Source organism: Cebidichthys violaceus, unplaced genomic scaffold, assembly GCF_023349555.1.
Source record: "Cebidichthys violaceus isolate CVI_PGR_0920_01 unplaced genomic scaffold, fCebVio1.0.p SCAF_2, whole genome shotgun sequence".
In the NCBI taxonomy this organism is placed as follows: Eukaryota; Metazoa; Chordata; class Actinopteri; order Perciformes; family Stichaeidae; genus Cebidichthys; species Cebidichthys violaceus.
The window spans coordinates 10,197,801-10,212,337 of NW_027176372.1; the positions used below are offsets into that span (position 1 = coordinate 10,197,801).

Consider the following 14,537-nt stretch of genomic DNA (forward strand, 5'->3'; position numbering starts at 1 on the left):
TGAGGATAACAACCAGACAAACAATCTAATGATGGAGATTCTGCTCTCTTGAGCAGCCATTTTGGATTCATGCTGTGTCCACAGACCAACAGAGTTCCAGGCCTCACTAGGGACTCTGGTTCTGTTTCCTTCTTCCTTCCAACATTCAGTGAGGTGGATGGCCATATCTGTGTGGCAAATCAAGTCTGGTTGCGTCAAACATCAGGTTTGTAGTAGAGCTCAACTGCCAGCCAGCCATAAACTATGGCGTAAAGAAACTTTTCCCATGTCTACGCTGTTTCCTTTTGGGAGGATTTTTTGTTCTATTTGCATCAACCGTAGGTTACAAGACCATGATAATAACTGGAGACTTGAACTGTATTCATGTTTAAAGCTGCGCTAACCCATATTTAAAGGTGGATGACTAAATGTACACTCAGGGAACAAATAGATAATTCCTCTCCATTAAGCCCTTCAGAGATTTTTTAAGCACTTTTCAGCTCTTTATTTTAGTTTTATGATCCGAAACTTCAACGTTTTGGTTTGCTCTTATTAGCGTAATTTTTCAGTTGAAGCAGGCAGCTGTTCTCAGTGAGAAAAAAAACCACTTAACCCACCTGCTCAGCCCCAAACAGCAGAGTGCGGGGTTTCTGGCACAACTTCACCTACTTACCGTGGGAAAATGTACATGAAAGACAAATCTCCAGCAACACTTGTAGAATAAAACAACTTTATTCATCAGATACAGGGTCTGGGTCATTGCCAGACAGCCAACAGCTGATGAACACATAGGGACATTTCTGCCAGCTGTTGATGGAGACTAAACAGATCTGAAAGGAAAATGAATAATGAACATACATTAATTGAGACGCTAGTAGTGTGACTCTGAATACATGCTAATGCTGCTGTGTCAGCTGGATGTACAAAGATGTTTGCCGACACTTTCATTAAGTCGTTCTGCTTTACAAGGTGATTATATCCTGTTGTTTACAGCCTGTTGTGCTGCTATCAAGTGGCCAAAAATGTTATTCAAAGAAAGAGTGAACCCCTCCTGATGTATTGTATTAAAGGGGCGCACGTCATTACATTCCGACATCTTGAGGCCTGATAGGCGCCTTTCAAGGTATTTGCCATTGGGATTCCCATGTATACAGGAAATCCAAATTAACTAAGAAAGGACCCAGGGTAAAAGAGCTCCTGGAGAGCTCTTCTGACTGTTTTCTGCACTCATATGGTGGGCATTAACACATGTTGCAAAGCTGAGTCTGCTCCCCCCCGAGGGCGATCAAGTTTTAATCTTAGCCTCTCCCAAAAAACGAATCAGTGCTTCAGCCAAATCACTTTTTGGATTGTGGCAAACCTGGAGCACAGATGAAAGAGAGGAAACGTTCCTGCAATGCACCGTAACCTCTTTAGAAAACAAACAAGGAAGGATTGAGCAGGGTACTTTCCTTCCTTCCTGCATGGCGAGTACGTCCGCTGAGCGGTACACGAACACTGCAACAGGCTGCCATCTCGGAGATGGTCCTACTTTGCAGACTGAAACAAACATCTTTTTGTGCAGATGGAGGGAGCCGATCATGTGCTCGATATTATCTGTTTATGAAGTGGTAATACAGTGGCCCTCTATGTTCTAATCAGCAGGGTTGGCCTCAGCAGTCTGGTTTCTCAGTGTTGTTTTGTATCTCTAATTGACCGGGGAGCTACATTTTGGTTTTGCTTTTTGATTTGCTCTATAGAATGATGCCTATTTCTACCCCTTTCTATAAATGTAGCATGTTTTTTTTTTAATAGCTTCAACTAATGTGTTTGTGTGCCATACTGACAGTTTTAAGACTTTTTGCACAAATTTGATTTGTCACAGTGCAACACAACTCCTCTTGCAGTGCTGCGGCTCTTTGAAGGTGAATAATAGAAAATCAATGGAGAAGATGATCAGCCTCGAGTCATTTGGAGGAGGGCTACAACAACGTGTGTGCCGGTGCGACACCCAGTGGACGGAGTTGGTAACTTCCATCACACTGAGGGTGTCATGTGATCGTACTGAACTGGCTTGCATTGGATGATTTATTGATGCAGTTATCAAACATGAGATGAAACAGTGTTTGCACACGACAGGATTACAGCAGGATCATTTCAGGCATAATTAGATTTTTTTTTTTGAGAAATATGCTCATTTGCTTTCTTGCTATGATACCACTCTCACATCTGCACAGAAAATATGAAACTACAGCCAGTAGCCGGTTATGTTAGCATAGCATAAAGGTTGGAAACACGCATACATTCTATGGATTAAACAAACGGTATGCAACGTGTTGATTGGGGAGCCCAGAGGTTTCACTTGTTTACAGTAATTATGCTAAGCTAAGCTTAGGTAAGCGTGAGTCGGCTGTAGTATTTCCCGCAGTTATGAGAGTGGTGTCGTCTCTTGAGAGCAAAAAAAAGCAAATCAAACTACTCCCTTAAAGGTACACGGTTGAGGACATTATAATTCATCATCATCATCAATAGTATTTACAGAAAAGCTGCACAGAAATATAAAAAATCAGAAGCACAAAAACAACAATTTTGAATCCAAATTGACTAAAAGTAATTATGATAAGGATGGAAAATCACAATAACTCATAATAAAAAAAGGTTACAGTCATGACAACATTAACATTGCTACAAAAATGCTAAAAAATAACAATGATAGAGGAATAACCAGAAGAAGAATAGTCAAGGTCTACAGTAGTCAACACAACATAGTTTAGCCCTTCTTTCATACGCAGGTTGTGTGATACAAGACTCAATAAAAAAGCATATTACAAAAGTATCTACAATACATTCATACATTTTTATACTGTGAATTCATATTTGTAATTCCACGGTTTGAGTAACTTTTTGGGACACAATAGGCTAATTGTTACTGCCATAATGATAATACAGAATAACATCACTACAATATTGAACACTTTTCATTCTTTGGAATAAATGAGAGTGAGACTTGCTACTGAGATGTTTAAATACTGTATAGTAAACCAGCCCTTACAAGTAAAACCTTTTTCTTCCATTTATCTCCTCCTTATATTTCTCTCAACTTTCCTGTGTGTAAATGGGAACACAAGCCATCCTGAGCTCCTTAAAGGAATACTACACCCACTAGATGAACATTTGTATATCAGTTACGCCCCGTGTAACCTTGAATTTGTGAAGAAATCTATTTTTTTCTGATATGGCTCCAGGGCAAACAAAAAATCTAAAAAGTCTTGTTGAATTGAGGTAAATGGGGGGGGGCGGCTTTAACGACAGCAAAACTACATCCAAACTTCTGTTTACAAACTCTCACACATATCGTGCCATATAATTCAATTCTCAGTTAACCAGTCGTATTCTCCTTTCACTGTGGATGCAAGGAAAAACGTTTTCTTAGGGAATTAAAGGCAACACGGGGCGAGTGAGTGATGTATAAATGGTACTGTTGTGGGTGAAGTCTTCCTTCAAACAAATCCTTGTTTGTCTGGTGCAAATTAACTGGCCTTCAGCTGGTGGTTCTCCTCAGAGACTGTGGCGGGCTTTATTCTGGCTACGCGGTTCAGGCTGCTGCCCTTCATTGTCCTGCGCAGGGAGGACAAGCGATTGCGGAAACCCTCTCCTGAGAAAAAATAAAGCAGCGGATCGAAGCACGAATTGGAAGCGGCCAGGCAGAGCGTCACCACGACCGACTTCTGCATGGCCACCTGCTCTGAGCATCGCGTGTCCGTCCTAGACAGGAAGTGCAGGTGGATGGTACGCTGCACGTGGTATGGCATGAAGCAGATCAGGAAGGTCAGCAGGACGATGACGATCATGCGGATGGCTCTGGTGCTCGCGTCCTGCTGGCGTTGAGCGGAGTTGGTGCGGGATAGCAGGGCACGGACTATGCCAGCGTAGCAGAGCAGGATGACCAGGAAGGGCAGGGCGAAGCCCACCACCAGGGACAAATAGTTCAGCATGACCAGTTTATGTACACCCTCACCACTAGTCTTCGGTGGCTCGAAGCACTTGGTTTTATTTGTGATGGGGTCAGTGTGCTGGCCCGACATCAGGAAGGGCGAGGATGAAAGGCAGATGAACACCCAGACACACGCACACACCAGGCGAGCGCGGGTCTCCGTCGCCAGCCGCATGTTCTGCACGGGAAAGACGATGGCCAGGAAGCGCGTTACGGACATGGCAGCCATGAAGTATATGCTGCAGTAGAGGTTTACATAGAGGGCATAGGAGCTGATACGGCAGAGGAAATCGCCTTGGTTCCACTGGCCCTTGTTGACGTAGTAGAGAACTCTCAGCGGCAGCGTCATGACGCTCAGCAGGTCGGACACAGCTAGGTTCAGCATGTAGATGTGAAAGGGTGAGCTCTGGCGGTACGTTCTGATCAGCACCACCAGGGCGAAGCCGTTGCCGACCAGGCCCAGCACGGTGATGAGCGTGTAGGATGTGGAGTAAACCTGGTTACGGAAGTCGTCGATGGGAGGACACTCGGTAGAGTTTCCCTCGAGGTTGCCTGTCAGATTTGATTCCATTTTAGGTCACACTTGCAGCTGCAGAGACACAGAGGAAAGGCATGGTGATGTGTGCAAAAGAGAGCATGTGAAGGCTAGAAACAAAAAAATATATAAAAAAAACAAACACTCGCTGCTGCTGAGTGTGGTGACTTTAATGTGTGAGATTGTTGTCAGAGATAGTCTGAAACGCAGAAAGTAGTAAATCTTAGATCTTTATGTCGTTGGGTGACAAAGGTCCTGCTTATTTTCTGGGTGAAAAAAGACAAATATGCATGATGACAATTTTTTTGCAACCAACTTCTATTTATCTGTACATCAGGTGATAAACTTGCATGCTTGTTACATTAACTGGCAGCCTCAACTGAAAGCGCATTAGGCAATTTACGAAAACCTTTTACTGTCTGCGATTAATAATGTAAAATGCATCCTGTGAATCAGAATGTCATGCACGTTACTGTACACTTGTTTATCCGTTTGGCTCCGATCCGATGCACGCTGTATTGGACAGTTTGTGTAGTGAGAGTTAAGCACTTTGTGACTTATGTCTGTGAAAAGTGCTTTATAAATACATTTTACTTACTTACTTATTTACATATATGAATGTTATTCATTCATTCATTGATGCTAACTGCCTGTACTGCCTGCACTGTCTCTCTTGTTTGTCTTTTGATTGACCGCCTCAAAAAGAATGTGTGCAAGCTGAAAATGTGCTCAAATACTGGATGTGATAAGTCACATTATAACTACACACGGTAACTGTAATAGTTTCTTCCCCCTGAACAAAAGTGAGAACTTCTCTGATTTAAAAATCAAGTCTTCCTTCCTTACCTTCTGAATTCCTTGTCTGGTGTCGGAGCGTTGCAGCCAAGTCTGTTGATCTTGTCTCTCGGTCTGCTCTGCCTCGTCAACCAGATGTCGTAGAAGCAGTGGGAGGACACTGCAGCAGGTGGCTGCTTCCTCGAAGCCTCAGTGGTTGAGGAGCTTTTCATTTTGCCTGTGTCTTCGACTCTTCTCCACCGATGACATCATCAACCATGCGGCCACGCATTTACAGTAAATGAAAAAAGAGCCAAAGTGTAAAAAGAATAGAGATTTGCGCTTAACACTGAAAGTTGTGCTCTTGTTAGTTGGTTGCTTTGACTTTGAATTTACTTTTTTATTGACTAGATATTGAAAAATATATACGACGTTTAGATGAATCTTATTTGCATCATTTGATAAATGTTGTCAAAAGGACAAAAACACAATAAAACCCAAGAGCTTATTTACATTGTTGACATCACTAATCCGATCCAATTCAAACATTTGCCTGAATCCACCTTAGTCACACTCTGACTGTTAGCTTTACAGCCGCTCACAGACCTGTCTCTATCCTGAACATATGTAATCTGCCTCATTATGTATCATATCATATTTCTGCCTCATTTCCTTGTATTAGCTTGTCTAACCTGCTCCATTGTGTATTCCTATTGACAGGGCTTATAATATGTATGAACGTCTTCGTCATTCAGCCGTTCTTCAGAAACAAGTCAGGAGCAAACTCTTATTAATCCTGAGGTGTGAGGTGGTAAAGCAAAGGGACATACTGTACATGCTGGCCATCAAGACAACCCCTGTTTATTGATGATGGATAATGATTAGTTATTCCCCAGCACTTCCTTTGAAATCTCCTAATGAGTGTGATTTGTGGTGAGTAAATGGACTGCGGATGCTGTAGTGGAAATGGGTAAACAAATTTTTGCAGCTGAAAGGCCTTTGTGGTGGAAGGGCAGGATAATTCTTCTGTAACTCATTTAGTAGCTAGGAACCAACAAAGACAAACATCCAACCCCACTTGCACGGCTGTCTGAATCAACACCGCTTACTCTATTAGCTCGACAGTGCATAAGTGGACTGCAAAGAATATATTTGTGTTTTGATCCTTCTCAGAGATGTTGAAAGTACGTCTGTAGCTACTAGCCATTAGCATCTACAGGTGGTAGACAACAAATGGTGGTTGAGTTGATTGCGTTGTTTATGAGCTGGTGTGGTTTCTTCATGAAGCATAATCTGCCAATATCCAATAATGTGAACGGGAAGTCAAAATGCTTAATAGACTAAGTGCATTATCCTGGGCCTCATACAATTTATATTGTTAGTGGTGTTGAGATCTGGCAGGAGCTGGTTTGGTTATTACTATTCCACATTTATAGAGTGAACAGTGAAGGATTGAATCCGAGCACTGACTATAACAACCAGATATTATAACCTATGATATTAACACCTATGAACAAAATAATCACAGAAACCGCTCTTTAAAACTATAACAATTATAACTATTTAACTTAATGATACTGATCAAAAATCAATCATGTTAGAAATCAACAAACACCTACTATACAAGCATACTAAACCTAGAAGCAACAAACAAGCACGTGATGAGGTGAATGTGTGTGTGTGTGTGTGTGTGTGTGTGTGTGTGTGTGTGTGTGTGTGTGTGTGTGTGTGTGTGTGTGTGTGTCTGTCCTTCAATCCGAGGATCGGCGGTTCGATCCCTGGCTTCGCTAGTCCATATCGATGGGTCTTTGGACAAGACACTTAACCCCAAGTCACTCCCGTAGCTGTGCTTGCAGTGTGTGAGAGCTGTATGAGTGTTAGTTAGTTGTGATAAGAAGGTGCCATCGGTGTATGAATGGATGAATGATGACATGTAGTGTTAGTGCTTTGAGTGGTCGGAAGACTAGAAAAGTAGTCAAGACTCGGCAGTCAGTAAAATACACAATAACACGATAACAGTACGGTTCAACCCAAAACAAACAAACAAGGTTACAAAAACACACTATCTGTCTGCAGATTAGGCGGCAGGCTGGTCCTGGTGTGGCATCGGGGAAAACAGAGGATGTCGACTTGAAGAATCCGCGAATTCCGTAATCTTCCTTCTGCAGGTGAATTAGGAGAGTTTGGGGCAAAGAAGTCTCTCTTTCTCAGAAGTGTCTGAACACAAAAAAAAGTCTGTTGCTTATCCAGCGAGGTTAGGATTGTTACCGAGGCTGTTTTCGGGTACCAGTGTTTTTACCACAGTCACAGTGGAGCGGCGCAGTGTGAAGATGTGCGCCGATGTTGACAGACTTGGTGTCGTCATTGCCTGTTGGTCCGGTCCAATGATGCACCAGTGTTGTGGTTTAAACCAAATCTCACACTCAGGTGAGGTTTTTTAAGCCTTTAAAGGTTTGGCGCAATTTCATAGTCTAGGCTTTTCTCTTTACATGTAGGCCTCTCTATTTTTTCTCCCCACATGGTGAAGTCCCAAAAGTGGATTATCCCGATGCAGTGTTTTCAAGTAATAGCTCTGTTCCACTTCGGTGTGCCAGGGAGCAAGTGCTTAAAATAACAAACGTTTGGTTGATACATTGGTTGGTTGGTTGCACCTGCTCTTCACCTGCAACACATGCAACTGGCATCGATAACGGAGCTTTCCAAATTATGACAAAAAGACGAAAATTTGAATAAAAGGGAACATGGTTCATCCGACATGGTTCAGTAAAATGTTAATGCTGCTGCAAACCCTAGGATGCCAGGATGGACAAAAAGTGTGTGACGTTGACACCTGAGTATGTGGTTGGCTTGCTATCTCTGTTTCTTCTAAACATGAACATGATTTCCCCTGAGCTCAATCATGACCACGATCGTTCATTAATCTTAACCAAGCCTTTTTAGTTGCCTCAGTTTAGCTTGAATCTGCATTAATTGAGCGCTTAGCGGAAACACGCTGTAAAACGTTTATTTTTTAACACCATTTAAGGTGATGTGGCAACAGTTGCCTATTAACTCATCCAGCAAATATAGAGCAACATTAGCATTCATTTGGTGGCGTGTTTGTGTGCACTTGAAGAATGAGAGTCCAATACTACACATACTCTCCTATAAAACTCTCCTTTTAGCTCTGTTTTTGGCTTCTATTCACCCCTGAGGGGAATTTACGGCTCTTTAGCAGCTAAACGCTCCATTATGTTCACCGGCTAGTCGCTAACTGTGTCTGAAGCTGTGTTTTCTTTACCATTAATGTCTCCTGACCATAGAGGTGGTAGAGAGCACTCGTATGAGTCCTTTAGGAAGGAACTTACAAACTGCCTCCTCTATCATTGAGGTATGCACACTTGTAAGCTTCTGTTTACAGATACCCCACATATTTGAGCTGGGCCCAGCAGCCCCTCTGCCTTTGCTGCAGCACCACTCCTTTCATGGAAGTGAGAGCAGCTGTTTCCTTGAGTCACGCATCTCATAAACGCCGTGTGATTAATTTCCTAACTTGTGTATTTTTACACCGCTGGGAAGTTGTTAAGCTCCCAAACACTGTTTTCCTTTAAGTACTTGCAAGGTACAGTTTAGTTTATTTATCACTCTTTAACAGAGAAATTTATGGAGTTGAGATTAAAAAGCAGCAGGCTGATTAAAGACAAAGACTAATAATACCAGGGTGGTCTGCTTACACTGATATCTATTGTAATTTAAATGGGACTTTTTGTTGCTCTCACAGAGCCGGTAATACCCTGCGGACCAGGATGTCCATGTAGGTCACTTCATCTGAAATGTATCTTGGCACTTTGGTGTTCTACAAATTTGTGATCAGAGATAACACAAACACTTCTGTGGTTTCCTATTTGCTGACATAGTTTGTGCAGTTCAATTTGGTTTCAGTTCAAAGTGTTTGTTAGCTGATGTGCAGATATTGTTTTTTTTGTACATCCTGGATGCTTCAGATCAGTGTGAACAGCGGTGCTTCTGACTGTTCAGGATTCACGTACTGCAGATGGGCATTAATGTTACAAATAATAGAATAGCACTCTGTTGGTTCGTTTAAAAAAACCAACAACATAATAAAGAATTAAAGCCAGAGTTCAGGCATGGAAATATATAGTTTATTCAAATGATCCTTTGACATGTGGTTTTACGAAGATCATTGTAAAGTTTAATATTTTCATTCAGAGAAGAAATGGCTTCAGGCCATGTTTACACAACCTCCCACACCTATCCAGCATGGATAAGAGAAATAGTTGAGCGTGTGTGCACAAGAATGAACTGATTTGCTAGTGTGTATAGAGGAACAAGGAGAAATGCACATCACGAGGAAGCTTTCTGTTATTGTGCGTCTGATGATGAGCACTCCGTGAGGCGCTCGCCATTTTATGAGGGCTTTCTGGTTTATGTTTTAAACTGCAAGTTTATATTAATGGAAGTTGTCACAGGTCGTGGTCAGGTTGTGTGTCACACGGCAATCTTTGAATCTCTGTGAAGTCATCTGTTTGGTCCGTGCAGTACTTTTGAGGCATCGTGGCCATGTTCAACATAGATGAACGGGGCAGATTCACTAATCACACAGGGAAGTTCATCTCATCATCTGTAAATACTATCATTATTAATATGATCGGATTTTATAAAGCTCGAATCCTACACACGCACACGCACACACACACACAATCAAAGAGCTATGGTCAAATGCTCTTCAATCAACACACAAAGTTTGCCCTTTTTCCTCTAACAAACTGGTTTTGGAAAACAAGTTAGTAGGACTATATACAAATGTAATTTCTAGGATGACATAAATACTCACACGTGATGCACACTTACTCACACACCCAGCCTATTGAAGACTAAAACTAAAACCACCTGTTCCCAGTCAACTATCAGAGAAGTGCTGTGACCAATGAATTAAGCAACGCAAGACGCAGCGACAGAATGAGTCCAGGGATTAGTCAGTGTCGGGGAGAGTCACATTGTTTGCAGCGATAACAGGGACCAGTTATCATAGAGATCACACCCTAGTTGACTTGGATACGGTTGTGTGTTTCATCCCGCCTGGCCTAAAACAGCATCCGACATGTTGAGAGCACATGCGGGTTGATACACTCACACTGTAACACTGATAACAAGCTGTAGAAACACTCATTATAATGTGCTATGCAGTTTTGGGGAATCAATATTGACTTGATATGTGATATGCAGTTCCTTGACTGACTGTATTGAAGACATCTTGGCAACTCCCTTCCTGGCACCAACTCACCCATGCAAAGCTTATTTTTTGGCTCCGTGTTGCATGGAATAACACACAGGTTTACACACAGTGTCAGTTGGTGATGTACGGAAACACCTCGGGCACATATTCTCCACCGGCATGAGTCAGACGCAGTCTGGCTCTCCTCCAGACCAGACATGATGACATTTGCGGGCTGAACCGGTTGAGTTGAAGCAACCAGCGTTGATATAGAGAAGAGGGACACACACACACACACTCTCATTCAGCCTCTTTGAGAAGAGGTGCGGGCATGGGGGTTGGGAAGATCTCTGTCAGCTCATATTCGGGTGAAACAGGACATTCAATCTCAATTTCCTGCCAATACACAGGTGAGTCTCACACAAACACGGTTAAATTCTTTGTTGAAAAGGTAAATACATGTGTTTATTGGATCATCAGTTGATCATCCGTTGTTTCAGATGTGAAGAGCACCTTTAGATGTTCAGAGAGGTCAGCATTGGAGCTGAGGGAAGTGGGTGGAGAGAGCTGAGGCATCTCATAGACAATTTATAAGAGTTAAATGTATCGAATTAAATGAAATGTAAATGTTAAACTTCCTGTCACCTCATGTAAAATACACCTTTCTGACTTTTTTCAATTGTGCTGCTGGAACTCAAAACTTTTGCAGGACTCCAATTGCCATCCATAAACTAAATTATATTTACTGTCCCTTATGACTGAAGAGCCATAATTTGTCATGTGCTTTTTATGAGGCTCCTTTATCCTTTATTTGCACATTAAACTAAATGCATGCCACGCAAAAGCTCCCTCAGTGGCACTTGGCCAAGATGAGAGGTGACGTTCAACCTATAAAACTGAGGAATTCATTGATGGCTTCTTTGCTTGTACAGGCCTCTGCCTACTTACACAACACTGTGGCTTAGTCATAACAAAAAGGAGGGTTAAAGTGAATTACGTGACAAAGACAATCCACCAGTGTGTGTCTCTTCTCCACCTTCGAAATGGGTGGAGCAGAGATCCAAAACAAGATAGGAGCATCCCACTGAGCTAACCTCAAAGTGTTGAACTCTCTGCAGGTCAAACCACGTTTTGAAGTCAGTCTGGGAGATGAGCTCTTGGTGCTGGCCCAGTTCAGCACCAGCAGGACCGCTCTCGACCTCTAAAGAATGGCTGCGTCGGTTCTTGCTGCTGAAGCTGGCGACGGTGCTGTTGCTGCCCCACACAGCTGGCCTCCCCCTGCTGGTGGGCTGTGCATTCAGCCTGCGGGCCCTGTTGCTGCTCCGCTCCCCCCACACCTCCACCAAGCCCTCCACCGTGCTCCTGTCCCGACTGGCTATCACAGACAGTCTAGTGCCGCTGCACTGGATGCTCCAGCTGGCCTGGTGGACGGAGGACGTGTGCTGTGGGACTAAGACTGGCCTCTTGAGGGAAGGGGAGTCGGCCTGGTGGAGGGAGGCGGTGGGCGCACTCTGTCAGCGGCTGCTTGATGCGCACCACCTGGCCTCTCTGCTCCTGCTGGGGCTCCTGGGTCTGGAGGCCACGCTGGTGTCACGCTGGCCTCAGCAGACTCTGAGATTCAGGACTTCTCACTGGGCTCAGCTCGGCTGCAACCTGGTCTGGACACTTGTGCTGCTGGAACTGTTGTTCTCGCTCCACTCAAAACTTTTGCAGGACTCCAGACCTCAAACTTACTTCTCAACACCTCAAACCTCTCAATGTTCCTCTCTGGGTCTGATGCCTCCATCCTCCCTTCCGGCTGTCTCCTCCTACCTGAGGAGGACATTATGGCTGGTGAATTTATGGCTGCATTACGCTGTCCTCTTTAGCAGACCGCAGAAGAGAAAGAGCTTCTTTCATTAAAAGATTTGGCTGTACAATATTACATGCCTTTTTTTATTCTATTTAATTTATACAGTAAATGTTTTCATATCATAGACATTCTTATTGATATTTCTTTATATGGGCCTTATCTCGAGATGTAACTTGAACAGAACAAGGTCCCTGTGCCTACAAGTGGCAATTACATATTATAAATTCACTGTTTACATATGTGCACCATTTTTTTTGCGGTAAAATCGCTGAAATGTGATTTGTTTTTTTAAATAAACTAAAATATGATTTGAGCATATTTATAATAAATTGCTTACACACATGAAACATGAAACGTGCAGTATGGTGAGTACAGTGTCGTGCGGTGAGGTTGGTGGCTGGTGAGGCACTGACACTACCTAAGTCAGATTTACAAATATAGGAACCCAATAGAGAAGCTTAAATCACCATTCCATTTGCAGCTTGCACATTGACTACTGGTTGTTTTTCATATTAGCATTATTTACACACACATAGGTAAGGTATATATTTGATTCCACCGGGAGCGTTTCAGAAGCGGAGCGCTCGCGGGCGCCACCCGCGAAAATCGTGAGATTCCGTGATAATCTGTGTAACAACCACGGATGTATAAAGAGAACAACAAACACATAAAAGGTTACTTTATCTGTCACTCTGTGATTTTTCACTGCGGTTTCTGTCAGATCAGCAACACTAAATATGTTCTACACAGACGTGAAATACAGTACCTATTATATGGAAAGAAAGGACATATAATAAAAGTGTCTACAAATATTACAGTGGTGACAAACAATGAGAAAGCAAAAGGCACGCGCTCAACCCAGTTAGTGAGGGATTCACAGTCTGAGGTGAGGCTCAGGTCGTCGCTGCCTCACCTCATGTGTCTCTGTTTGAACAGGACATGCGCTAATTCAGCGATTTTGATTATAAAAATGCTTGAAATGATTGGAATCATACAGAAAATACATTTATAGCACAGATCTGTAGAGAAATATTAATATTTATTTTATTTTAGCATTATTTGTTTTTTACTTTTCATGATGACAGGTGAGGCTGCCTCTCCTGACCGCACGTTCCTGGGTGAATATGCTACAGTGGGACCATAGAGATTGTGAAATGTGGCTCAAAGTAGGATTTTCAATCAAAGGTTTCCTCAGTTTACATCTGAGATGCTTGTGAAGGAAGCTGATCTCACATTTCAACAGAGAGATTACGATCGGGTTCTTATTGTAAACAGGCTCTCGTCCTGCAGTCTCTCAACTGTTTGATCTGGCAGAGATGTATCCGAATGAAATATGACCCTCTACTAAATGCGTGCAGCATTAAACAGCACACTGCAACATCTTAAGAAGGATTGTATCTAATGTTGCTCTTCACGGCCTCTAATGCGTTTTTTCTAGATGCGTTCTATTTGAATATATATATATCACATCTCTCACGCCGACCAATGCAGCAGCTCACAAATGGCTGTTCACATCTTTCTGAGGCGAATCATTTGCACAGTAAGACTGATTCAGAGCAGTAAAAATCAACCGGGACGGTTCAGCAGTCATCTTTTTCTTTTTCTTTTCAATGAATGGAAACTGCTGCAGTTTAACTTGTTTCAGTGGCTGCACAGTGCGGCACAGTGCGGCCTGGCGTTACGCTAATCTAGGACATGAAAGATATAAGATGAATATCATGCTGGTCAACAGTTTAAATTTTGTGAGTGACATTACCACATCACACACCACAACTGAGAAACGTCAGCGTTAACACCTACACACAGGACATGAGTGAGCAGGAGGAGAAGAACTCAGGTGAGTAACAGCCTTGCGAGAGCTTTAGGATTTCATTGTTGAAGTGTGAGTTATGACCAGCAGAGGGAAGCACAGAGTGTTCTTTGAAAGAGTTTGCAGTCTGTGCAGTCTTTTGGAAAACAGCCAAACACTGTAGAGGATGGAGGGACTGGGCTGCTACAACAAGCTAATTAACATGACCGCTCCAGTGTGTGTGTGTGTGTGTGTGTGTGTGTGTGTGTGTGTGTGTGTGTGTGTGTGTGTGTGTGTGTGTGTGCGTGTGTGCGTGTGTGTGTGTGTGTGTGAGAGTGTGAGTGTTTAGCTGCAATTTCAAGTGTTCCTGGAACTAATCAATTAAAGCTGGAAACCGAGGAACAACGGGGTGAAGAGGAG

The 14,537-nt window shown here is 42.9% G+C and overlaps 2 protein-coding genes across 2 annotated transcripts; one reads left to right on the top strand and one right to left on the bottom strand.

Moving 5' to 3' along the window:
- Positions 1-2,061: 2,061 nt before the first annotated feature.
- Positions 2,062-5,378, bottom strand: cysltr1 (cysteinyl leukotriene receptor 1). The gene is made up of 2 exons (XM_068715367.1): positions 5,334-5,378; positions 2,062-4,541 (listed from the first exon to the last, which is right to left on the bottom strand). Exon 2 carries the CDS (start codon positions 4,521-4,523, stop codon positions 3,489-3,491), a length of 1,035 nt encoding a protein of 344 aa, XP_068571468.1. The 5' UTR covers positions 4,524-4,541; positions 5,334-5,378; the 3' UTR covers positions 2,062-3,488.
- A 5,419-nt stretch (positions 5,379-10,797) lies between these two features.
- LOC137875889 (uncharacterized) lies at positions 10,798-12,547 on the top strand. Its single transcript, XM_068715403.1, has 2 exons — positions 10,798-10,886; positions 11,595-12,547. Exon 2 carries the CDS (start codon positions 11,626-11,628, stop codon positions 12,376-12,378), a length of 753 nt encoding a protein of 250 aa, XP_068571504.1. The 5' UTR covers positions 10,798-10,886; positions 11,595-11,625; the 3' UTR covers positions 12,379-12,547.
- The last annotated feature ends 1,990 nt before the right edge of the window (positions 12,548-14,537 follow it).